Genomic DNA, 25,105 nt, shown 5'->3' on the forward strand with positions numbered 1-25,105 from the left:
TAGAAAGGCAGTGGAAGCCCAGACAGCAGCTCAAATCACCAAAAAAAGCCTTTTATATAAAGTATTAAATACATTTTAGTAGTTCGGAGTGATCTCCTTGTGTCATTCCATCGTTATTACACATACTATATCTCATTTTTCAGATTTAGTTTGTTTTGTTTTATTTTTATGTTGGGTTTTTACCCAAATCTGATCCAATTCCATGTAAACAACTGCTTTAGAAATATTATTCCCAGGAAAAAACTCAATACTTATTTCCCCCACTGTAAATGTGCAATCAGTCGACTAATGGTTAAAACGGACTACAACTAGTCCATAAGGAAAATCTCTAGTGGGGAAAAAATAAATATTGAACACGTCACCATTTTTCTCAGAAAACATATTTCCAAAGGTGCTGTTGACTAGAAATTTTCCCCGGATGTTGGTAACAATCAAAGAAATCCATATATGCAAAGAAAACAAATCTAATTAGTTTACAAATGAAGTTATCTGTAATAAAATGAAATGACGCAGGGAAAAAGTATTGAACACATGAAGAAAGGAAGGCGTAGAAAGGCAGTGAAAACCCAGACAGCAGCTCAAATCACCAAAAAAGCCTTTTATATAAAGTATTAAATACATTTTAGTAGTTTAGTAGTATTCAGATTTAGTTTGTTTTCATTTATTTTCATGTTTGTATTGTTTGGCTTTTTACCCAAATCTGGTTCAATTCCATGTAAACAACTGCTTTAGAAATATTATTCCCAGGAAAAAAAACTCAATACTTATTTCCCCCACTGTAAATGTGCAATCAGTCGGCTAATGGTTAAAACGAACTACTACTAGTCGATCAGGAAAATCTCTGGTCAAGGGCAGTTGTGTGGTTAATACACTGACTAAATCACACATGCATTCATTTCCCAGCACTTGATGCATGTGCTTTTCCACCGAATGCGTTTTATTGAGAGAGGCATCCATTAGCTGCGGGAAACGGCCATTAAAAATCTTTTAACCCTCGTACACTCAATGCACTAAAGGTCGCTCATGAATATTAATCGCCGTGTATGTGAATTATGTTAATCAAGTATGTGTTTTCTTTCTTTTTCTGTTCAGTTAAGAGTCAGCGTGCATCAGTTTCATTTGAAAAAAGGCTCAATCTAATGACCTTGTTGTCATTTCCAACATAAACCTTACGGAAGCTGTTTAATATGCATCGCATGACCCTTTTATTTTGACAGTACCGAAAGCATGAATGCATGAATAGTGGAATGCTAATGTTCATTTCATTTGTGCTCCATGCACACATCTATTATATGAGCGTCCTTGTCTCTCGTAATGGACTGTTCTTTCTTTTTTCCATTTCAGATCACAGCACGCCGACAGTGGAAAAATGTATATGATGAGCTAGGCGGCAACCCGGGAAGCACCAGTGCCGCCACGTGCACACGAAGACACTATGAGAGGTCAGTCTTTTCATATCTCTGATCCATTTGCAGGGATGATTTTGCTCTGTGGAGATCTTTGGAATTGATTTAAATGTGGTAATGTGTGTTTGGGCGATGCTGAGAGGATTAAACCTGTTTGGAAGGTGAAAAAAAATGAGACAAATTGTTTATTAAAATAGCAGGCCAGTGGTTGGAGATGTGTGTATATCTGTGGAAGTTGTGTGTGCGTCTGCTTCTCTGTTTGGTTATGTGTGATGGGATGTGGCCATTAAAAAAAACATGCTGTTGATTTTATTGTTTGCACCTCATATTATTAGCAGCTCCACATGAAAGCTGTGCCTGCAGAACGAGAAGAGAGCTCAGAAGATTTTGAACACCCAAATTATTATTATTATTTTTTACTTGTGGTTCACTCGACTAAATATCCCAACCCAGGCTCATTCTGAGAATGTAGTCCCGTAGACGTTTCTGGAGACCGCAAAATACGTCCCGGGAGGTACGTATTTTTACTGTTTTTGTTTTCCCGAATCCGCAAGAGGCCGCTGTGCGTGCTTTTTCCCACGCCGTTCTTGCGAAAAACACGCTAGAGGCCGCTGTCGAACGACCTTCCGCCTTTCTGCCTGGATGACAGAATGACCCACCCTCCTCCGTCCCTAAACCCAACGAATGACGATTCACTAAAGCCGTCCAGAAAAAGAAAAGCCCTCGTCTAATTTTACCACGTTTTTACGTTTGACCACATTCTCACCCTGTTATGAACTTGTTAGCTTCATTTTTTGGATTTTGTTTTTGTTTTCTTACCTGATTTCTGGAACCGCTCTTCCCCGGACTTGAACCCGGTCGTCGTCGTCGTGGTCAACCCCTCTCTGCGCCTCAAGTCCACCAAAGTACATGAAAAGCTAACCGGACAAACTGGTTGCAGCGGGAAAGCCCTTTCACACGGAGGCGAGCGGCCGGCCGACAAGCACCGAAAGGAACAGCGTCACATTGCCCCGCAGCATTTGCTTAAAAAAATTAAAAGCAGTCATACGTACCCCCGGCTACGTATTTCGCAGTCTCCAGAAACATCCACGGGACTACGTTTTCAGAATGAGCCTGGGTTGAAATATCCAGAACAAGATGATACTGCAAAATTTGGTATCGCTCCGATACCAAGTAAATACAGGACCAGTATTGCCGATATTGATACCGATACTGATACTTTTACTTTAAAAAGCATGCACTTGAACCTAAATGTACTTTTCTGTAGGGGATGAGTTATGAGTTGAATGCTCTCAGCTATAATTAAATGTATTTGTTAAAACCCATGACAAATTTTAAACACTTTTAGGCCAAATAAAAACATTTTTATTATTGTAATGATCTGGATTTGCAAACTATTACTAGAAAACGATCAATTTTTTAACTTTCCTTCAGTCTGGGGTTTTTGTTCAGAAACAATACTATAATAACAGATCTATATCTTTTTTAGCACTTCTTTAATGTCTTTAAACAAATAAATGTAAAACAAATATGCATTTCAATTACATTTTTAATTAATAAAGACCACAAAATTATTACTGGCAAACAAATCATTTTTCAAAATACCAAATAAAGTGTTTCTCTTTCATTAGACACTAAACATTTCCTTATTTTATAAACAAAGTGCAAACAGTTGCTTCTATATAAAGAGGGATATTCAGACATTTCCATATTTTAAGGTTATGGTATACAGTGTTGGCTAGAATTATTAACACCTGTATTCTCACCAGCTAAAAGATGTTTTAAAATGTTTTTTTTTTTTTATTATATTCTACTAACACACAAAAGATAAATGACTTAAAACCATTTTTTTAGCTGGTAAAAATACTACTGTTCTAATCATTTAGGCCACCACTGTATATGTTTAAATTCCAAAATAATTCATATAAATAGCAGGTATATATGCTGACTTTTTAGGCTATATTTAATCAGCCTGATGATGAAGGTAACAAGTTCAACTATAACCAAGTAATCGTTTTTTTTTTTTTTTTTTTAATTGGCATTTACTAATACTGAATGTCCTATATAACTCAAATATTAATTTCACAACTGTAGCTAGCTACCTGGATATCCATTGCCTCTCCGAAACGACTCAGCCAGTCACCTCTGTTTCAGGGTTGGCACTGCTGTGGGTCTGTCTGGTGGATTTGCCTCCTATTCTCTCCTGTTTTGCAGCTCGGCGTTCTCTTTTTTGTGTTGTTTTATGTGTTTGTGCAGATTTGTGGTGTTGCCGCAGTATCGAATAGACTTTCTACAAACATCGCAGTTTGTAATATTTTCATTTACTGCAGTAAAATCATCTCAGAACAGCCAAAAGTGCTTGCGCTTTGGCGCTGCTGAGTCACGTGATGAAAGGACAACTATTAACAGCGGAGCAAGGAGCAAAGGTGCATACGAGATATAAAAGGAGCGCGGGGTATTTAGAGACACGTCCGCTCTTTTATGAAACAGGAGCAGTGTACTTTAGCGTAAATTAAATGAAATTTAAATAAAAGTATCGATCTTGGAAGGCTACTATTGATCCCATATCAATACCAACGTTGGTATCGATACTATCGATATTAGGATTGATCCGCCTACCCCTAGTAGTTGTAGTAGTCGGCATCTTCATTGTAGTAGTAGTAGTAGTCGACGTCATTGTCATAGTAGTACTAGTAGTTGGCATCATCTTCATAGTAGTAGTTGCCATTGAAGTAGAAGTAGTAGTAGTAGTAGTAGTAGTGGTAGTAGTCGTTGGCATCGTCATCATTGTAGTAGTAGTAGCCGATGTCGTCGTCATAATAGTAGTTGTAGTAGAAGTCGCCGTTGTTATATTATTATTTACTAGGGTTTACACCCAATAACAAAATTGATCAATTTATTAATTTTGTCACCCTCAATTTAAAATTTAAAACCATTTTAAGGTCAATATTATGAACCCCCTTAAGCAGTATTTTTTTCAATTGTCTACAGATCAAACATCATTATACAATGACTTGCGTAATTACCATAACTTGCCTAATTAACCTATTTAAGCCTTTAAATTGCACTCTAAGCCGAATACTAGTATCTTGTAAAGTATTATGTACTGTCATCAGGGCAAAGACTAAAGAAATCAGTTATTACAAATGAGTTATTAAAATATATTTAATTTACTTGGTAATTCATAAAATGCAAGCCCATGGCATCTGGCACTTTTGTAGTCCAAACAATTAAACATATAGAGACAAAACAAAATTAATAAAATGATTTACATTTGAACATTATTGCTTTTAATCCACAGGCTTGGCAAACATTAACAAATCCAGCATATGTTTTACGCAGCGGATGCCCTTCCAGCTGCAACCCATCACTGGAAAACACCCATACACTCATTCACACACATACACTACGGACAATTTAGCTTACCCAATTAACCTACAGCGCATGTCTTTGGACTTGTGGGGGAAGCACCCGGAGGAAACCCACAGAAACACGGGGAGAACATGCAAACTCCACACAGAAATGCCAACTGACCCAGCCGGGACTCAAACCAGCGACCTTCTTGCTGTGAGGTGATTGTGCTACCCACTGCGCCACCATGCTGCCTGACTTTATTTCATGTATTTATTATAAGTTTTGACTCAAAGATGCTGAATTATAGGTTCTATGAACCGCCAAAAATTATAGCTTTGGCTAAAAAATCTTCTAATTGGATATTTTACAGTTTCACCTCTTGTTTTAGTAAAGAAAAAAAGTGATCTACAGTACATCTTGGATGACCTCAAGGTGAATAAATTATCAATAGATCTTTCATTTCTCATCCCTTTCATTTCACTAAGATAAGTACAATTCAAATGACTCGATGATTTAATATGAGCAATAGTACACTGTAAAATAGATGCATAAATTAGCTGTTTTCCATATTTTGTGATTCATGGTTTTGTTTTACCCTATTTATTTATGCTTTTGAATTGCATTATGGGATGTTGATCTTTCTTCCAACAACTATTAACCTTGAAAAGTTAGAAAAACTGACATAAATTACATTTTAAATAGTTTAAAGTGATATATTGTCCGGGTTGATGTTGTATACGCTACAAAAATCTTGTAATAAACTGTCAGTACATTATTTTACACACATATTTCTGTCTATATATATGTTTTTTTGTGCTTTATATTTATTAAAACTACTAAAATGTCAATAAAAGAGAGATCAAGATCCCATAATGTAATTCACAACCATAAATAAACACTTGTGAATCTTTTTTCCAGTGTATCAGTATTGCGTTTGTGAGACACTGTCTGAAATGCAGCATGCGGTGCAGGTTTTGGCATGGGTTTGTGCTTATTCTTAAAGGTTTTGCTTTCAGGAGGAGACACTTTTATTGTATTTGCTCTTAAAGCCACCGACTTTGACCTTTAAGGTGTGTGTGACACGTCTCTTTCTTCCGGCCGGCTCATCGAGGGCTTTAGCAGGTGGATTTGGCAGGCATTGTGTTTCTGGCACAGACCCACCATCTGACTTACTGCTGAGTCAATAGCCACCAATAATGTATCTGTTCGATGAATAATAGGCTGCCAGAATGCGATGTTATAACCTTGATCAAACAGGCAGCGGGATGTGCTGATGTGTCCACTTGTGCAGCTGCTAGCCGGAGTAATTAATTGAAATAATTTGCTCAGTAAATGAAGCCATTCTGTTAAGGGTTTTTGAGTGAAAGGCTGTTTCGGAGGGAGTGACGCAGGGCTTTATCTGTGGCCCGTCTTGGGTTTCGTGTCTCGGGACGAGCTGACTATTGTTCGGCTACAAGCTCCGCTCTTTTCATGAGAGTCGTTTTGCAGAGCCGCTGCCAAGTGCAGCTCCACACACCGTTTCCAAAGAAGGCATCTGAGGTTTTGATTTTGTTTTACTTTTTTGTTTGTTTTATTTTTGTTTGCTTTTCTGTTGTTGTTTTGTTTTATGTTTAATTTCGTTTTGTATTTTGTTTGTTTAGTTTATTGTTTTGTGTTATTTTTTGTTTTGTTGTTTTGTTTTGTATTTAATCTTGTTTTGTATTTTGTTTTGTTTTAGTTTTTTGTTGGTTTTATATGTTCTGTTTTTGCTTTGTTTTTTGGTTTATATTTAATTTATGTATTTTGCTTTGTTTTTTGCTATGTTGTTTTTTTTGTCTAGTTTTTTGTGGTTTTATTTTGTATTTTGTTTGTTTTACTTTTTTGTTTGTTTTATATTTGTTTTGTTTTTATTTAATTTTTTTTTATTTTGTTTTGTTTTACCTTTGTTTGCTTGATATTTTGCTTTGTTTTATTTATTTATTTGTTTTATATATTTTTTGTATTTTGTTTAGTTTTTTCTATTTAGTTTTGTTTTTTGATTTGTTTTTGTTGTTTTGTTTTATATTTAATTTTGTTTGTAGTTTGTTTTGTTTTATATTTAATTTTGTTTGGTATTTTGTTTGTTTTATATTTGTTGTCTTTATTTAATATTGTTTTGTATTTTGTTTTGTTTTACCTTTGTTTGTTTGATATTTTGCTTTGTTTTTTTATTTATTTATTTGTTTTATATATTTTTTTGTATTTTGTTTTGTTTTTTCTATTTAGTTTTGTTTTTTTTTATTTGTTTTTTGTTGTTTTGTTTTAGATTTAATTTTGTTTGTATTTTGTTTTGTTTTATATTTAATTTTGTTTTGTATTTTGTTTGTTTTACTTTTTTGTCTGTTTTATATTTGTTGTTTTTATTTAATATTGTTTTGTATTTTGTTTTGTTTTACCTTTGTTTGTTTGATATTTTGCTTTGTTTTTTTATTTATTTATTTGTTTTATATATTTTTTTGTATTTTGTTTTGTTTTTTCTATTTAGTTTTGTTTTTTTTATTTGTTTTTTTGTTGTTTTGTTTTATATTTAATTTTGTTTGTATTTTGGTTTGTTTTATATTTAATTTTGTTTTGTATTTTGTTTGTTTTACTTTTTTGTCTGTTTTATATTTGTTGTTTTTATTTAATATTGTTTTGTATTTTGTTTTGTTTTACCTTTGTTTGTTTGATATTTTGCTTTGTTTTTTATTTATTTATTTATTTGTTTTATTTTTATTTTTTTGTATTTTGTTTAGTTTTTTTCTATTTAGTTTTGTTTTTTGATTTGTTTTTTGTTGTTTTGTTTTATATTTTGTTTAGTTTATTTGTTTTTGGATTATATATATATATTTTTTGCATTTTGTTATGTATTTTGTTTCATTTTTTTCTATTTTGTTTTGTTTTATTTTTCATTGTGTATTTAATTTTTGTTTTGTTTTGTGTTTATAGTTCTATGCTTACATATTGAGGGTATGAAGGCAAACAACTGAACTAACGGAACTAAATTAATTTAACTAAATGAACACCATGCCACACATTAAGAAATGTTAAGAAATGTACTTGTAGCTCTTTTCCTTATAATGAAAGTGAATGTGAACAGGAGCTGCTATGCTCCAGAAATGCATAATTAGCAAAAATAAGAAAATTATAAAATAAAAGTTTTTGTGGGCAAAATGTTTTTTCATTCATTTATGAGACATAAACAACATAGAGCATTAAATAAAATAATGTAATGTCATTGACACTTTCGCAAAGTGGATTACAGAAAGTATTATTTTTGCCTTATATCTTTTAATTTGGCTGAAATAAAAGCATATAAAAATTCTAAATATTTTTCATGGTCAATATCATTAATGTTGTTGTTTTCTTATGTATAAATTTTTTTTTGTTTGGAATCATTTGTTTTATATTTGATTTAGTTTGTTATTTATGTTTAGTTTTTTATTTGTTTTATGTTTTATATTTATTTTATGTATTTGGTTTTGTTTTATTTTTCGTCTTGTATTTTATTTTATTTTTGTTTTAGTTTTTTGATTGTTTTATTTTTGTTTATTATTTTATTGTTTTGTTTTTTATTTAATTTTGATTTGTATTTTGTTGTTTTATTTTTTCATTATGTATTTTATTTTATTTTTTTATTTTTTGTCTCTGCAAAGCACTGTCCTCTAATAACTTACCTAATTACCATTTCTTACCTAATTAACCTAATTAATCCCTAAGCTGAATATTAGTGTCTTGCAAGTAATTAAATATTATGCACTGTCACCATGACAAAAACAAAAGAATGTAGTTATTAGAAATTAGTTATTAAAACTATAAAAATGTGCTAACAATTATTACTCTCTCCATTAAACAGCACTTTTAACTTTTATTTATACATATAATAAAAATAAGTATACATATATTCATGACGTTCTTATAACTGAAAATGTAAATAATTGAAAAAAAAATAATGAAAAATAAAAGTGAGGGTGAGTAAATAAGAAGACATTTGGCCTTCTGGGTGTTTCTCCAACTGCTGCTAATGATATTTACTTTATCGTCTGATTAGTTGTGGCTTTTCAGTATGTTGTGGGGGAAGTGAAACAAATGTGGATTGCAAATTAGGTCATGAAATATGACAGCGGTAACCTTGAGAGATACTGCGGTATTCAGGCCGTCCTCTGCTTTTAATGATATAGGTCAATGACACTGATCAATCCGGCCCTGCTTATTTATTTAATCCTCCTCTTCACTTGTCAAGCAACTTCAATCTCTCAGCTGCACAGGGACACTTTTTTGTGGATTTTATTTTATATATATATATATATATATATATATATATATATATATATATATATATATATATATATATATATATATATATATATATATTTACAAAATATAAATATTTACAAAATATAAATATTTACATATATAAATAAAAGCTCTACAGAGGATCTGCCAGAGCACTCACCACTGCAGAACTAACCAATTCAGGATGCAGGAGTATTTGCATAATGTTTGAATAATATTTGCATTAGCATCTACAAATATTGTCTTGCAGGTGAACAAAAAAAGATTGGTGTATTTATTCCATAGATGGCTGCTAATGTGTGAAGTTATCTAGATGTCATATTGTTTGTTTTCTTGTTTATTATTTTTATTCGTATTATTATTATTATTATTATTATTATATTACTGTTATTATTTCTGTTATTAGTATTAATATTATTAATAATAATATTATTACTGCTGTTATTAATATTACTACGGTTATTATTATTATTTATATTATTAATATTACTGTTATTATTATTGTTATTTATAGTATTAACAATACTGTTATTATTGTTATAATTGTTATTATTAATATTATTACTGTTGTTATTATTATTATCATTGTTATTATTATTATAATTTTATCATCATTACTGTTATTATTGTTTAGTGTAATAATAACAGAATTGCAGCATTTCTGCATTTTCATATATTTGCAGTTTTAATATATATTTATATTATATTTAATAAATAACATTAAATATAGCTAAAGTCACCCAGTTGGCACATTGGAAAAAAAATATTATCATATGTTATTATTGGTGTTGTTATTATTATTTGCAGTAGTATTAGTAGTAATATTAGTATCATATTTAAAAAAAAAAAATTCACATTTAATACACAGCAACTAAAGTTTAGCCACTTTTAATACTGGAAATAAAAAACATCACACATTATTATTACTATTATTATTATTATTAGTAGTAGTAGTAGTATATTTCACAGCCTTTTCTTATTATATATAATAATATTAACAATAAATAACTGAATAAATACGTTTTTAAAAAGTTAATGAATGAATAAATAGTCATTATTTTTGTGTAAAGTTGCCGATTTTAATACTAGAAAGAAAAAAATAATGCATAGTGCAATATTATTTGTAGTAGTAATAATAGTAATTGTAATAGTAGTAATATTAGATTTATTCAGGAAAAACAGTTAGTGTAACATGTTGACATTCAAAAATGTTTATATATTTGTAGCATTACTATATTTAATATAGTTTAAAGTAATCATGTTTCACAGTGGAAATATTAATATTGTTACTACTACTACTACTACTACTAATATTAATAATATCAATAGTAATAATAATAGAAATAATAATAACAATAATAATATCAATAGTAACAATAACAGCAATAATAATAATAATAATAATAATAGCAATAGTAATAATAATAGCAATAATATTAATGATAATAATAATAGCAATAATACTAATAATAATAATAATAATATTTCTCAGTGCTGGGTTGCCACTGGAAGGGCATCTGCCATGGCGACCCCTAATTAATCAGGGACTAATCCAAAGAAAAATAAAGGAATAATAATAACAATATTAATAACAATAGCAATAATAATAATAATAATAATAATAATAATAATTATAATAATAATAACAACAATAAAAACAATGAAGATAATAATAATAATAAAAATTGTAATAATAACAATAATGATAATAATAATAGCAGTTATAATAATAGCTATAATAACAACAATATCAGCAATAATAATAATAATAATAATAGCAATAATAATAATGATAATAATAATAGCAATAATACCAATAATAATAATAATATTTCTCAGTGCTGGGTTGCCACTGGAAGGGCATCTGCCATGGCGACCCCTAATTAATCAGGGACTAATCCAAAGAAAAATAAAGGAATAATAATAATAACAATATTAATAACAATAGCAATAATAATAATAATAATCATAATAATAATAGCAACAATAAAAACAATGAAGATAATAATAATAATCAAAATTGCAATAATAACAATAATGATAATAATAATAGCAGTTATAATAATAGCTAAAATAACCACAATATCAGCAATAATAATAATAATAATAATAATAATAATAATAATAATAATAATAATATAGTATTTATTTCTTGCATAACAGGCCTAAAACATGGATATGGCATTCTAGTATTTGAAGCACAAGAGATGAGATGCAGTCAGTGCTTGATTATTGATCAGTGAATCTCCCCTGCAGAATGAATGTTTGCAGTAAACTCCAGCAGGTCACGCTTCACACACACACACCGAGCTCATCCTTGAAGCTGCAGGCAGAATGACAGATCTGAACGCAGGGCGCTTTAAGTGCAGTTTAATGATCTGCTTTTGAAGAGAGCGTTTGAATGTTGCGTCAGCTCTTCTGCTCTCCGGAGAATCCGACTGCAGCTCCAGTAAACAATAGCAAGACGCATTTATTATCCTGCACATCATTAGCAGAATACGCCAATATGACTCGGTTTCAGCCAATCGTTGATCCACATCTCTTTATGATCAGATGTTTATCTGTTGTTGTTTTTTTTGTACAGCATTTGCCTGTATTTACCTGCTGCTGGCGTGGTGAAAGCTCATTAAAGCTCGGATTGATCTCATTAGTTGATCATCACAGTCTGGATGTGGATTTACAGCCTCATTTGACTTGCTAAGATGCAATTGTGTTGGTTCTTTAAGAAGACAAATAATCTGCTTTTAGCATCCTGTCTCGATGAAGACAATGTGTTTAGTTGTTTTAAGTAGAAGTAATGTTTTAGAGTACAAAAATTAAATCAAAATGTTACCAACAGTCTTTGTGCTGTTGTGTGTTTATGGGAAATGTGTCTTTAAAATTATATAAAAAGGCAGCTATTTTTCTGAATATAAATATCATTTTTATATATAAATATAAACATTCATGGTTAATAATGTTCTGTTGATGATATTGTTTAATGTTATGTCTGTCATTACGTCCATCCATCTTTCCATTTTCTTCTCCCTTGCAGTAATTAATTTTTTTTGTTAATTAATTAATTAAAAAATAATAATAAATATATTTTTAATTAAAGTTAATTGTTAAATAAATATATTTAATTATTAATTATTATTATTATTATTATTATCTATATATTATGTAATGGGACAAAAATGGGAAAAAAATAGAAATGTGCTATTAATTAAATATATATATATATAATTATTTTTTAGGGGGTTTTCACCTTTAATTTGGATAGGACAGTTAAGGTTACAGACAGGAAAGTATTGGAAGCAGAGAGTGGGGAAGGGTCGGCAAAGGACCTCAAGCTGGAAATCGAACTCGGGTCAACGTGAGCACCATGGTGCTTTATGTCGGCGCACCTAATCACTAGGCTATTGGCGTCGACATTAATATATATTTTTTAAACTATGTTAATTAAACTATGTTTTATTATGCATGTATAATTATGTATTTTTAAAAATATGCATCTAAACATTTTTAATTTAAGTTAATTATATATATATATATATATATATATATATATATATATATATATATATATATATATATATATATATATATATATATATTAAAATATATACTTTTATAAATAATTAAAGTTTAGATAAATGAACTAAAGTAACTAAATTATATATATATAATTGTATATGTACATATAAATATGTGTGTGTGTGAGTGTGTGTATATATATATATATATATATATATATATATAGTATATATTGTATATATTATATATATAAATGTGTATATGTGTGTGTGTGTATATATATATATATATATATATATATGTATATGTGTGTGTGTGTGTGTGTGCGTGCGTGTGTGTGTGTATATAATATTATATATAAATAAATGTGTATATATGTGTATAAATGTGTATATATGTGTATAAATGTGTATATATATATATATATATATATATATATATATATATAAAATGTATATACACAATTGAAGTCAGAATTATTAGCCCCCCTGTTTATTTATTTTCCCCAATTTCTGTTTAACAGAGAGCAGATTTTTTTCAACACATTTCTAAACATAATAGTTTTAATAACTCATTTCTAATAACTGAATTATTTTATCTTTGCCATGATGACAGTGACAGTAAATAATATTTTTCACTTCTATACAGCTTAAAGTGACATTTAAAGGCTTAACTAGGTTAATTAGGCAGGTTAGGGTAATTCTTTTAGTATTTTTAATAATATATTGTAATATGTATCTATTAGGCTAGATGTTAAGAGAAATTACTATAAATACTCAGTTGTTTTGTAACACGTTCATTTTATTACATTCAATATTAAAATGCTGTTTACTTTCAATGTGTAATGTATATTATTTATTCATAAATTATTTACATTTTTGTATAATTTGTATATTAGTTTTATTATTTTGCTGTCTTACAAATAATGTTTAAAATATAATTATTTATTATATTTTAATATAATTATATTATTTATATATAAATATCTTTAAGTTAATTACATTTAGAAAAGTGCTCAAGAGCATATTATTATTATTATTATTATTATTATTATTATTATAGTTGTTTAGTACCACATTAGTTTTGTAGGAGTAATGCAACTGCTATCACCGATAATAAGAAATTTGTTGTTTCATATTCATTTTATAAGTATACATTAATTCATATCTTTTTTTTAAATGTATTTATATGCATCTATTAAGTTGCGTACTAATATAAATGACACTATTATTAAAATCCTTCAAGTTTAATATTTTTTTAAATATATAAACTCAGGACCACATTACCTCTGTAGTTGCACTGAAAATGGAGAAATCATGAGATAATTCAAGATGAATCAGCAAAGTTTATAAAGACTGCATTCAGAAGAGCCTGAAATCTGCACGGGTTTTTAATAACAGTTTTGTCTTATTTTATTGAACATTATCAGTACAATAAAAGAACAGAGAGATAAATATACAGATGAAGTCAGCATTATTAGCCCCCCTTTGAATTTTTTTTTAATATTTCCCAAATTATGTTTAACAGCTTAATGATAGAAATGACTTATTAAAACTATTGTGTTTAGAACTGTGTTGAAAAAAATCTTCTCTCTGTTAAACAGAAATTGTGGAAAAAAATAAACAGGTGGCTAATAATTCAGGGGGGCTAATAAATCTGACTTCAACTGTATATAAACTAAATATAATCAGTTACATTAAAAAGGGAGCCTATGGTTTTTCATGCAGTTGATAATTTTCTGTAAAGATGAGATTTGAATGTTGATTGTTTTCATTACCTTCAGGGATATTATATAAGAAAAAAATCATTTAAACATGCGCAAAACATTTTCATTTTCAAATATTTCAAATGGTCACTCAAAAATATGTTTGATGTTTATTTAAACTACTTATTTTAAACAAGCTTAAACAGCACAATACTTGAGTTTTTGTTTTTTTGTTTTGTTTTTGTTTGTTTTTTTGTTTTTTTTTGTTTGTTTTTTTTTTGTTTTTTTTTTGGGGGGGGGTTAACTTAATTGTTTTATGTTTAATCCACTTAAATTCGAGAGAATTTCTTTACACAGAAATGTAGGCTGGCTTGGTAAGGACTAGAATCAGTGACTTCCTTGCTGTGAGGCAACTATACTAACCACTGGACCATCCTGCCACTCATCTAGGAAAAGAGGAGTAGGGGTGGAAGGGGGGATTCTTCAAAATGAAGATGGCTGTTATATGGTTATATAGTGGCTTCGGAATCGTCTGATTGGTAATTCATAAATTGAATAATGCGGGGCTGGCTGCAGGCAATCATAAGCACGTGATCCTCTCGAAATTAGTTTAGAAATAAACTGCACTTTGGAAAAACTAATGAGCTAACTAAATCTCTTCATGTTGTCTCAACACAACCCAGCATTTTTTTTTGTAAGAACCTCCATATTGTTTCTTTTTCCACACTCGTCTAATTCATGCTTTATTGCTTGACATTATGCTGTGAGAATAAGAGAATAAGCACAGTGTTTATGTTGGACTGAAGATTGCAGCTCCAGCCTTTAATTTACTGTCTTTAAATCACAGCGCAGGAATGCTTTCATTTCAGCCGCATCACAAAACCATATCCAGCAACCATTTCTGAGGGAGGGGTTTCTGGACAAACTGTCGAGAGCTACAAAAACATGACTCGCATTGTCACGCATTATTTACAGCGTTTAATAATTAAAGCTGCTTCTTTTTTTTCTTTGAATGGTAATGGTTTTTAGCCTGAAGGGAGCGAGTGAGATTATTTCAGCTCTAAAGGCCAACAGTGACTGAACACTTTCTGCTCTGGCATTTCTTTCCCTTTTCTGTTTTAACTGGGAGAAGCTGTATTTGTTCAATGGTCCACTTGTCAACAAAAACCTTCAAGGCATATATTTATATCTACAAAAAGTGCCTAATGTCATGCTGGAAATTGATATATATATATATATATATATATATATATATATATATATATATATATATATATATATATATATATATATATATATATATATATATATATAAAACAATTCTTTCTGGTTCTTGAATCTGATTGGCTGATGATAGCCATGCAATATTCTGCAATATCAGAACTCGTACAGCCTCTTCAATCCTGTGTATTACCCCACATACACCAGTGGCAGACAGAGGACACTACAGCTTGACAAATATTGCAGCTGTTGGACAACATGATGTACTTTTAAGGCTTTTTTTTTTGCGAGAATGTAGTTGTTTTGTAGCGTAAAGACGGTTGACATTTTCCATCCACAAGATGGAAACAGAGACTGCATAATAAGCCCCTAGAGGAGAAAAATTTAGTGTAAATCTACAAACCACAGCCGATCAAATCATAAATCTGGTAAGTGACTAAGTCGATCTCTCTCTTTTGTATGTTGTAGTGCTGTATTTATATCATAGCAATATAAATGATATAAATAAAATAAATGTAGTGTATTGAGTGTGAGATGGGATTCACATATCAGGAATGTGTGTATTTTGTGTTGACCGCTCTTTGTATAACCCCGAGTTACTTTTTGGTTAGCCACTGTTTGTTTCTAATGTGTCTCCTGTTTTTGTTACTGCAGACTAGTTCAGTAAAAAGAAAGAAAGAAGAAATGCCCGCATGTGTTTAGCGTTTTTTCTTATCGCAAATACAACAGTAATCTGGTAGTGTTTGCTTAGCTTTGCCTTTTTTGGGGTTAATTATTGTGAAATCCCGATTGCACCAGAGAAATACTTAGAAATCTCTGTAGACTAAAAAATATAATCTATAATCTAAAAATGTGAGCAAAATCACCTGTTTTGTCATCACTTTAGACATTAGGCTAGAGAATCATTCAAATACTAACTCTAAAGTGACATAAGTGAATTAGTAACGGTTTCTGCTGTTCTGACGGTCAGCTGCGGATGTAAATGAATGGCGGAAGAAAGTAGTTCCTTTTATAAAAGGGTTGTTAGGCTGTTGTGTTTGATTTTTTTTATATATATACACATGATTGTGCCATCAAACTGTTGTATAAATGCAATATCACATTCGCAGCAGTGCGAAATGGCTGTTTATAGTCACTGGTGGGACACTAAGGCAACACACACCTATATATATATATATATATATATATATATATATATATATATATATATATATATATATATATATATATATATATATATATATATATATATATTAAAAATAAATAAATAAATATATATATATATAAACAAAAATGTAAAAATAATGGACCAATATTTGCTACAAAGAGTACAAAAAGTAATTATATATATATATATGTGTGTGTGTGTGTGTGTGTGTGTGTGTGTGTGTGTGTGTGTGTGTGTGTGTGTGTGTGTATTAGTTTAAATATTTATTTAAATATTTAAACATCCAAAAACATATTCATTAAAACAGATTTTAAAAGCGTATATGTATAAATGAATGAATAACATCCTGCTAGAAATTAACGGTACATTTTACATATTTAATTGTTTACATAACATTATACATTTTTGTAAACATAACCTGAAACTTTTAAATGTATAAACAATAAAAGATATTAAAAATATATTAAACAAATAAAACAGATACACAGTTTATTTTATATTTTGTTATTTTCTGTTACTATATACAAAATGAAAAATAATTATGTAAAACATACATGCTAAATAAAAAAATAAAATGTTTTTGTATACAAACAAAACATATATATTTATTTTTTATTAAAACACAAAAACATTTGAAACAAATAAAACAGATAAACGTGTGTGTGCATGTGTTTAATATACAGCTTGTTATATTACTTTCTGTATATGTAAACAATTTTATTTTATTATACATATTTCATTTGTGCCGTTGATTAAAAGTCTAGCATCAATAAGGCCCCGTTTACACTGCCAGTTAAATGCGACCCAATTCCGATTTTTTACACATACAGTATGTGACAGATCGGATCTGTTCTTTGACCGTGTGAACACGAAAAAACGCATGCTTTCAGATATTCAGAGATCAGTTTCAGGCCTCCTTCATATATGTAAATAAATTAGATATAAATCGGACATGTGACAATGTGACCATCATGTAAACAGGCAGATCAGATTTATTGAGGCATTCCAATTTGTATGTTATTAAACTTGCGCCAATGTGGTACTTAATGACGTAGAAGGAAGAGCGCGTGTGGAGACACCGACGCAGTAAACAATAACAACAGAGGAAACGCCAAGGAGGAAAGTGGTCAGTCACCACAATTTGCTCCCACCAGACCTGAGACCTCTCTCGTACCCACAAATTCCTCTGAATGGTGAAGGACACCATATGTAAACCATATGCGCAAGCTGTGATGACGGCCCTTTCCCTCCTCCACCTCAAAATCATTTTAAAGTTGAACTTCGCATATTTCGCAGAGCTAAAAGCAAGACAATTTCTTCAATTGTGGTTAGTGCATACCTGTCAACCCTCCCGTTTTTCCCTGGATTCTCCCGTATTTTACAGTTCATCCAGTAAAAGTATTTTCCCGTATTTCTCCCGTATTTTCATTCTTTCTCTGAAGGGAGCCAATCCTACTTATACACAACCCATACCGCCGAACCACCAGGGGCCGCCCGTTACTCTTAAATGCGAGTCTGTTCTGTGCTTTCGTTTTGTTTAGGCATGAAAACACTTTGAAATAAATATAAAAATGGCGGGATTCCCTTTCCTTTTCATTCCATCTCTCCTTCATATGCAATACTCAAAACAGTTATATAGCGGTGCATGACAGTCAGTTGACGCGCTCCATAGTGATAAATAGACGCTGTTTCCCAAACGGATTCTGTACACGCGATTTGAAACGGAATGATAGTCTGGGTTTTGGGTGCGTGTTTAAACAGACATATACACATAATTAATAATAATAATAATAATAATAATAATAATATCTAAAGATGTCGATCTTGGTGGGGTTTTTTTCAAACACAACTAATTCCGTCCTAAATGAGCATCAAAATTTAGGAAAGCAATCGAATGCTTTCATTATAACGTTAGATGTTTGCATTTTTAAAGTGACACCTGTTATTTAATGTAATCAACGAAAAAAAATCTAAATTAATAAGAGATTCATTTGTTGCTTTTTAATCACAATGTGTAAGATAAACAGTGAAGAAACGGCTAATGAGATTTGATAGCTTGATTCTATTTCATTATAATAGCTATTATTTTGAATAAGCTGAACTGTTTGCTAATATGTATTTTTATTTTTGTAAATAATAATAAAACATATTACTGACAATTGAATTGTTTATTTACAATGAAGCAGCCTCCAAATGAACATATTTAATAATTTTGGGATGTGTTCACGGTGGGGTGTGTGTGGGGGGGGGGGGGGAGATCCCTTATTATGGTGGGCATATCCCTTATTTTCACATCCCAATGTTGACAGGTATGGGTTAATGTGGCGCAGATGCTAGAACACACCTTTACGCATGCACGACATCGTAAATTGTATGGCAAGTGTAAACAAATGAATTAGCTATGGGTCACAATTTTAAAAAAAGTGTAAACGGACAGGCAAAAAAATCAGATATAGGCAACAAATCGGAATTGGGCATCAAGACCTGACAGTGTGAACGGCGCCTAAGATATTTTTACCAAAAGAAGTGTATTATTCTCACTAAGGCTGCATTAATTTGATCAATAAAAAAATCAAATTTTAAATACCCACGTGAAAATATTATAAAAGGTCATTAGTCTTGTGATTTAAAGCTTCATTTTCAGCATCACTTCAATATTCAGTGTCACACGATCCTTCACAAATCATTACCATATTTAATGTTTATTTTAATTGACTTTTTAATCAATAAAATGTCTCTTGTTTATATTTATTTATGCTAGGCTACTATGCTCTTTTAATACTTGCATTTAATTTAAAGCTGTACCTCTTTGTTTTGTTTTTACTTTCAAGTATATTCTCAGTCAGATGCTTGTACTTTTAATTGAGGCAAATGTTGAGTGTGTGTGGTGTTTCTGCAGGCTCTCATTAGGGTCACTTGTGTGGAAGTAAAAGTCTAGGCTTGTTTAATAAGCTGTGATGTGGGATTGAGCTGAATGAGAAGATGAAATGTTGGATGTCTCAGTTATTTGTGAAAGTGGCCTGAGGCCTGCTGAGCCTCTCAAATACAAACAGGCTAAAAATAGAGTTGAAACGGTTTAGGTTGTGATTGTTGGTAATGTTCTGCTTCCTGCCTGATGAGCCGCTCGATGCTGGGGTTGCGCCATCTTGTGGCCACAAGGAGGAAGTGCGTCATGAGTAATGGTGAGCTTCAGGAAAAAAAAAAACTAGAGAGAAAAGAATGATGACGCTTCTACATTGGAGGACATCCTTGAGAGGGAGAGGCTTGAAAACAACCGAAACATTGTCTTATAAAATAAAAATAATTTTATAAAATAAAATAAAAATAGTCTTATCAAGAAAATAAAAGTCTTATAAAAATAAAAATAAAATTGTTTTATAAAATAAAAATAGTCTTATCAAATAAAATAGTTTTTTTTAATAAAAATAGTCTAACAAGTAAAATAAAAATAGTTTCATAAAATAAAAATAAAGTAGTTTTAAAAAATAAACTAAAAATAGTCTTATAAAATAAAAATGATTTTATAAAATAAAATACAAAGTCTTATCAAGTAAATAAAAGTCTTATAAAATAAAAATAAAATTGTTTTATAAAATAAAAAAGTCTTATCAAATAAAATAAAAAGTTTTATAAAACAAAATAAAGTTTTTTAAAATAAAAATAGTCTTATCAAGTAAAATAAAAATAAAAAAGTCTCATAAAATAAAAATAAAATAGTTTTATAAAATAAAATAAAAATAGTCTTATCAAATAAAATAAAAAGTTTTATAAAATAAAAATGGTCTTATCAAGTAAAATAAAAATAAACAAGTCTTATAAAATAAAAGTAAAATAGTTTTATAAAATAAAATAAAATAGTCTTATCAATAAAAATAAAAAAGTCTTATAAAAAAATAGTTTTATAAAATAAAATAAAATAGTCTTATCAATAAAAATAAAAAAGTCTTATAAAAAATAGTTTTATAAAATAAAATAAATCTTATCAATTAAAATAAAAATAAAAAAGTCTTATAAAATAAAATAAGTCTCATGAAATAAAAGAAAAACAGTCTTATTAAATATATATAAATGCAACTGTTTATTTTTTTCCCCAATTTCCGTTTAACGGAGAGATTTTTTCAACACATTTCTAAACATAATAGTTTTAATAACTCATTTCTAATAACTGATTTATTTTATCTTTACCATGATGACAGTAAATAATATTTGACTAGATATTTCTCAAGACACTTCTCTACAGCTCAAAGTGACATTTAAAGGCTTAACCAGGTTAATTAGGTTAACTAGGCAGGTTAGAGTAATTAGGCAAGTTATTGTATAACGATGGTTTGTTCTGTAGACTATTAAAAAAAATATATAGCTTAAAGGGGCTAATAATTTTAATATTGTTCTTGCCGAAATAAAACAAATAAGACTTTCTCCAGAAGAAAAGATATTATCAGACATACTGTGAAAATTTGCTTCCTCTGTTAAACATCATTTGGGAAATATTATCAAAGGAAAAAAAAAACCAAAGGGGGGCTAATAATTCTGACCTCAACTGTATATATCTGGTTCGAGTGCCAGCTGGGTCAGTTGGCATTTCTGTGTGGAGTTTGCATGTTCTCCCTGTGGTGGCGTCGGGGTTTCTCTGGGTGCTCCGGTTTCCCCCACAGTCCAAAGTCATGCGCTATAGGTGAATTGAATAAGCTAAATTGTCTGTAGTGTATGTGTGTGAACGCAAGAGTGTATGGGTGTTTCCCAGTGTTGCGTTGCAGCTGGAAGGGCATCCGCTGCGTAAAACATATGCTGGATAAGTTGGCGGTTCATTCCGCTGTGGTGACCCCTGATTAATACAGAGACTAGGCCGAAAAGAAAATGAATGAATAATGTAATTTTATTTTATTTTTTATTTACATTTTATTATATGCATGAAAAAACTGTAGATCAAATAATTCTATCAATGCTACCATGTCAGTTAAATGCTTGATGAAAAATAATTGGTCACACTTTACAATAAGGTTCATTAGGTAATGTTAAATAATGCATTTACTTACATGAACAAACAATGAACAATACATTTACTACAGTATTTGTTCATGTTAGTTAATGAAAATACAGTTGTTCATTGTTAGTTCATGTTAACTCACGGTGCATTAACTAATGGTAACAAGGATAGACTTGGATGTTAATAATGCATTAGGAAATGTCCAATTATGATTAATAAATGCTGCACAAGTGTTAGTTCATGTTAGTAAACGCATTAACTAATGAACCTTATAGTAAAGTGTTACCAAATAAATAACTGTTTAATGAATAATTAAATAAATAACGAAGTTGAAAAAAATCATTACAGTAATAGAAATTGTGGGTGGAAATGTGCTTGTTCGTCAAGAAAATGTCATAACGCGCACACACGCACAAACAAACACACACACACACACACACACACACACACACAAAAGGAACGTTCATAAAATAGCCTCTTCTCTGTTTGCACACAGCAAAATAAAACTCAGACTTGCCTATTCTGGACATTCTTGACAGGATTCATTCCATTCTCCTGCTTCTGTCATATTTATTTTTGTGCCGTGAGCCTTCATCCTCCGGAATTTCCTGGAAACAAAAAAAAAAAATCACATTAATAATAATTCAATACTCGCTTCAAACCTGAAGCCACCCACGTCTATCAAGCGTCAGTTGACATAATATAATATGACACATCAGTATATTTGTACTCGCACTTTATTTCTGATACGTTCGTATATGTGTATATTTGTCGGTTGCCGTGGCAGCACTGGACGTCCAAGTGTTATTCTTTCATTGGATTCGTGTATTGGATTATGTAATGCTTATGTAAATCAACGGATCTATTTGTGCGTGAGCTATTTGAGTGGCCAGAGGAAACCTGAGTATTGATTGCGGGCTGTTGTTCTAATAGCGGCACCGAAGAGCCGTGTTAAATATTAGTCATTTGCTGTATGAGCTGGAAAGAAAAAGGGAAAAATCTCTCGCAGCCCCAGTGACTCACTCTCTTCAGAGAACATCTTTATATATATACACCAGCCATAAATGTGCTTGGAATTAAATTAGACTTCCAGTTCCCTCTTCGTAACTCAATAAGATCTTTTTAATATCACTCGCTTCTTCCAGGCTGCGTTTTCGAAGTCTCCAAATGTTCTCCGATAATATGGATTTGCAATCAGAGATTATTATATGAACTGTCCCAATTTGAAATATGAAATTGTTTCAATCCAGGCTTGTTGGTGATATTTCTGCAAACTATTACATTGTTCTTGAATGTTTCACAAAACTGTAATGATTAGCGAGTGGTGTTAAAGCTTGTTTATCAGAAGCAGATCAATTTGAATCTGTTTTGTTTTTATGCAAAATCCAATGAGTGGTGTTAAAAGTTTGTTTAAATAATGTACTAGTAATACAACTGTTAACAAAAGCAAATGTAACATCTTTACGTTTACACGTTTTAGTTTGCAAATGTGAAAAAAAAACATCTACATGTAAACATTTACACGCTTGTGAATGCAAGATAAAATTGTGTTTAGTGTTTAGTTTGCGAATGTGAGGTTAAAATATCTTTAATTTTACATGTTTTAGTTTGTGAATGTGAGGTAAAAATATCTTCAATTTTACATGTTTTAGGTTGCGAATGTGAGGTAAAAATATCTTTAATTTTACATGTTTTAGTTTGCGAATGTGAGGTAAAAATATCTTTAATTTTACATGTTTTAGTTTGCGAATGTGAATTAAAAATATCTTTAATTTTACATGTTTTAGTTCGCAACTGTGAGGTAAAAATATCTTTAATTTTACATGTTTTAGTTTGCGAATGTGAGGTAAAAATATCTTTAATTTTACATGTTTTAGTTTGCAAATGTGAGGTAAAAATATCTTTAATTTTACATGTTTTAGTTTGCACATGTGAGGTAAAAATATCTTCAATTTTACATGTTTTAGGTTGCGAATGTGAGGTAAAAATATCTGTAATTTTACATGTTTTAGTTTGCGAATGTGAGGTAAAAATATCTTTACCTTTACATGTTTTAGTTTGCGAATGTGAATTAAAAATATCTTTAATTTTACATGTTTTAGTTCGCAACTGTGAGGTAAAAATATCTTTAATTTTACATGTTTTAGTTTGCGAATGAGAGGTAAAAATATCTTTACCTTTACATGTTTTAGTTTGCGAATGTGAATTAAAAATATCTTTAATTTTACATGTTTTAGTTCGCGACTGTGAGGTAAAAATATCTTTAATTTTACATGTTTTAGTTTGCGAATGTGAATTAAAAATATCTTTAATTTTACATGTTTTAGTTCGCAACTGTGAGGTAAAAATATCTTTAATTTTACATGTTTTAGTTTGCGAATGTGAGGTAAAAATATCTTTAATTTTACATGTTTTAGTTTGCGAATGTGAGGTAAAAATATCTTTAATTTTACATGTTTTAGTTTGCGAATGTGAGGTAAAAATATCTTTACATTTACATGTTTCAGTTTGCGAATGTGAGGTAAAAATATCTGTAATTTTACATGTTTTAGTTTGCGAATGTGAGGTAAAAATATCTTTACCTTTACATGTTTTAGTTTGCGAATGTTAATTAAAAATATCTTTAATTTTACATGTTTTAGTTCGCAACTGTGAGGTAAAATATCTTTAATTTTACATGTTTTAGTTTGCGAATGTGAAGTAAAAATATCTTTAATTTTACATGTTTTAGTTTGCGAATGTGAGGTAAAAATATCTTTAATTTTACATGTTTTAGGTTGCGAATGTGAGGTAAAAATATCTTTAATTTTACATGTTTTAGTTTGCGAATGTAAGGTAAAAATATCTTTACGTTTACATGTTTTAGGTTGCGAATGTGAGGTAAAAATATCTTTAATTTTACATGTTTCAGGTTGCGAATGTGAGGTAAAAATATCTTTAATTTTACATGTTTTAGGTTGCGAATGTGAGGTAAAAATATCTTTACGTTTACATGTTTTAGGTTGCGAATGTGAGGTAAAAATATCTTTAATTTTACATGTTTCAGGTTGCGAATGTGAGGTAAAAATATCTTTAATTTTACATGTTTTAGGTTGCGAATGTGAGGTAAAAATATCTTTAATTTTACATGTTTCAGGTTGCGAATGTGAGGTAAAAATATCTTTAATTTGACATGTTTTAGTTTGTGAATGTGAGGTAAAAATATCTTTAATTTTACATGTTTTAGGTTGCGAATGTGAGGTAAAAATATCTTTAATTTTACATGTTTTAGGTTGCGAATGTGAGGTAAAAATATCTTTAATTTTACATGTTTTAATTTGCGAATGTGAGGTAAAAATATCTTTAATTTTACATGTTTTAGTTTGCGAATGTGAGGTAAAAATATCTTTAATTTTACATGTTTTAGTTTGCGAATGTGAATTAAAAATATCTTTAATTTTACATGTTTTAGTTCG

General features: G+C 29.9%; 1 protein-coding gene across 1 annotated transcript in view; it reads left to right on the forward strand.

Moving 5' to 3' along the window:
• arid5b (AT-rich interaction domain 5B) overlaps positions 1 to 25,105 on the forward strand; it is a 312,866-nt gene that overhangs the window by 255,436 nt on the left and 32,325 nt on the right. Inside the window, exon 6 of the mRNA XM_056468951.1 lies at positions 1,345 to 1,442. Within this exon, the coding sequence (XP_056324926.1) occupies positions 1,345 to 1,442 (98 nt within the window). The remainder of the gene's footprint in view (positions 1 to 1,344; positions 1,443 to 25,105) is intronic.

The sequence above is a fragment of the Danio aesculapii genome, chromosome 12, assembly GCF_903798145.1.
Source record: "Danio aesculapii chromosome 12, fDanAes4.1, whole genome shotgun sequence".
Classification (NCBI taxonomy): domain Eukaryota; kingdom Metazoa; phylum Chordata; class Actinopteri; order Cypriniformes; family Danionidae; genus Danio; species Danio aesculapii.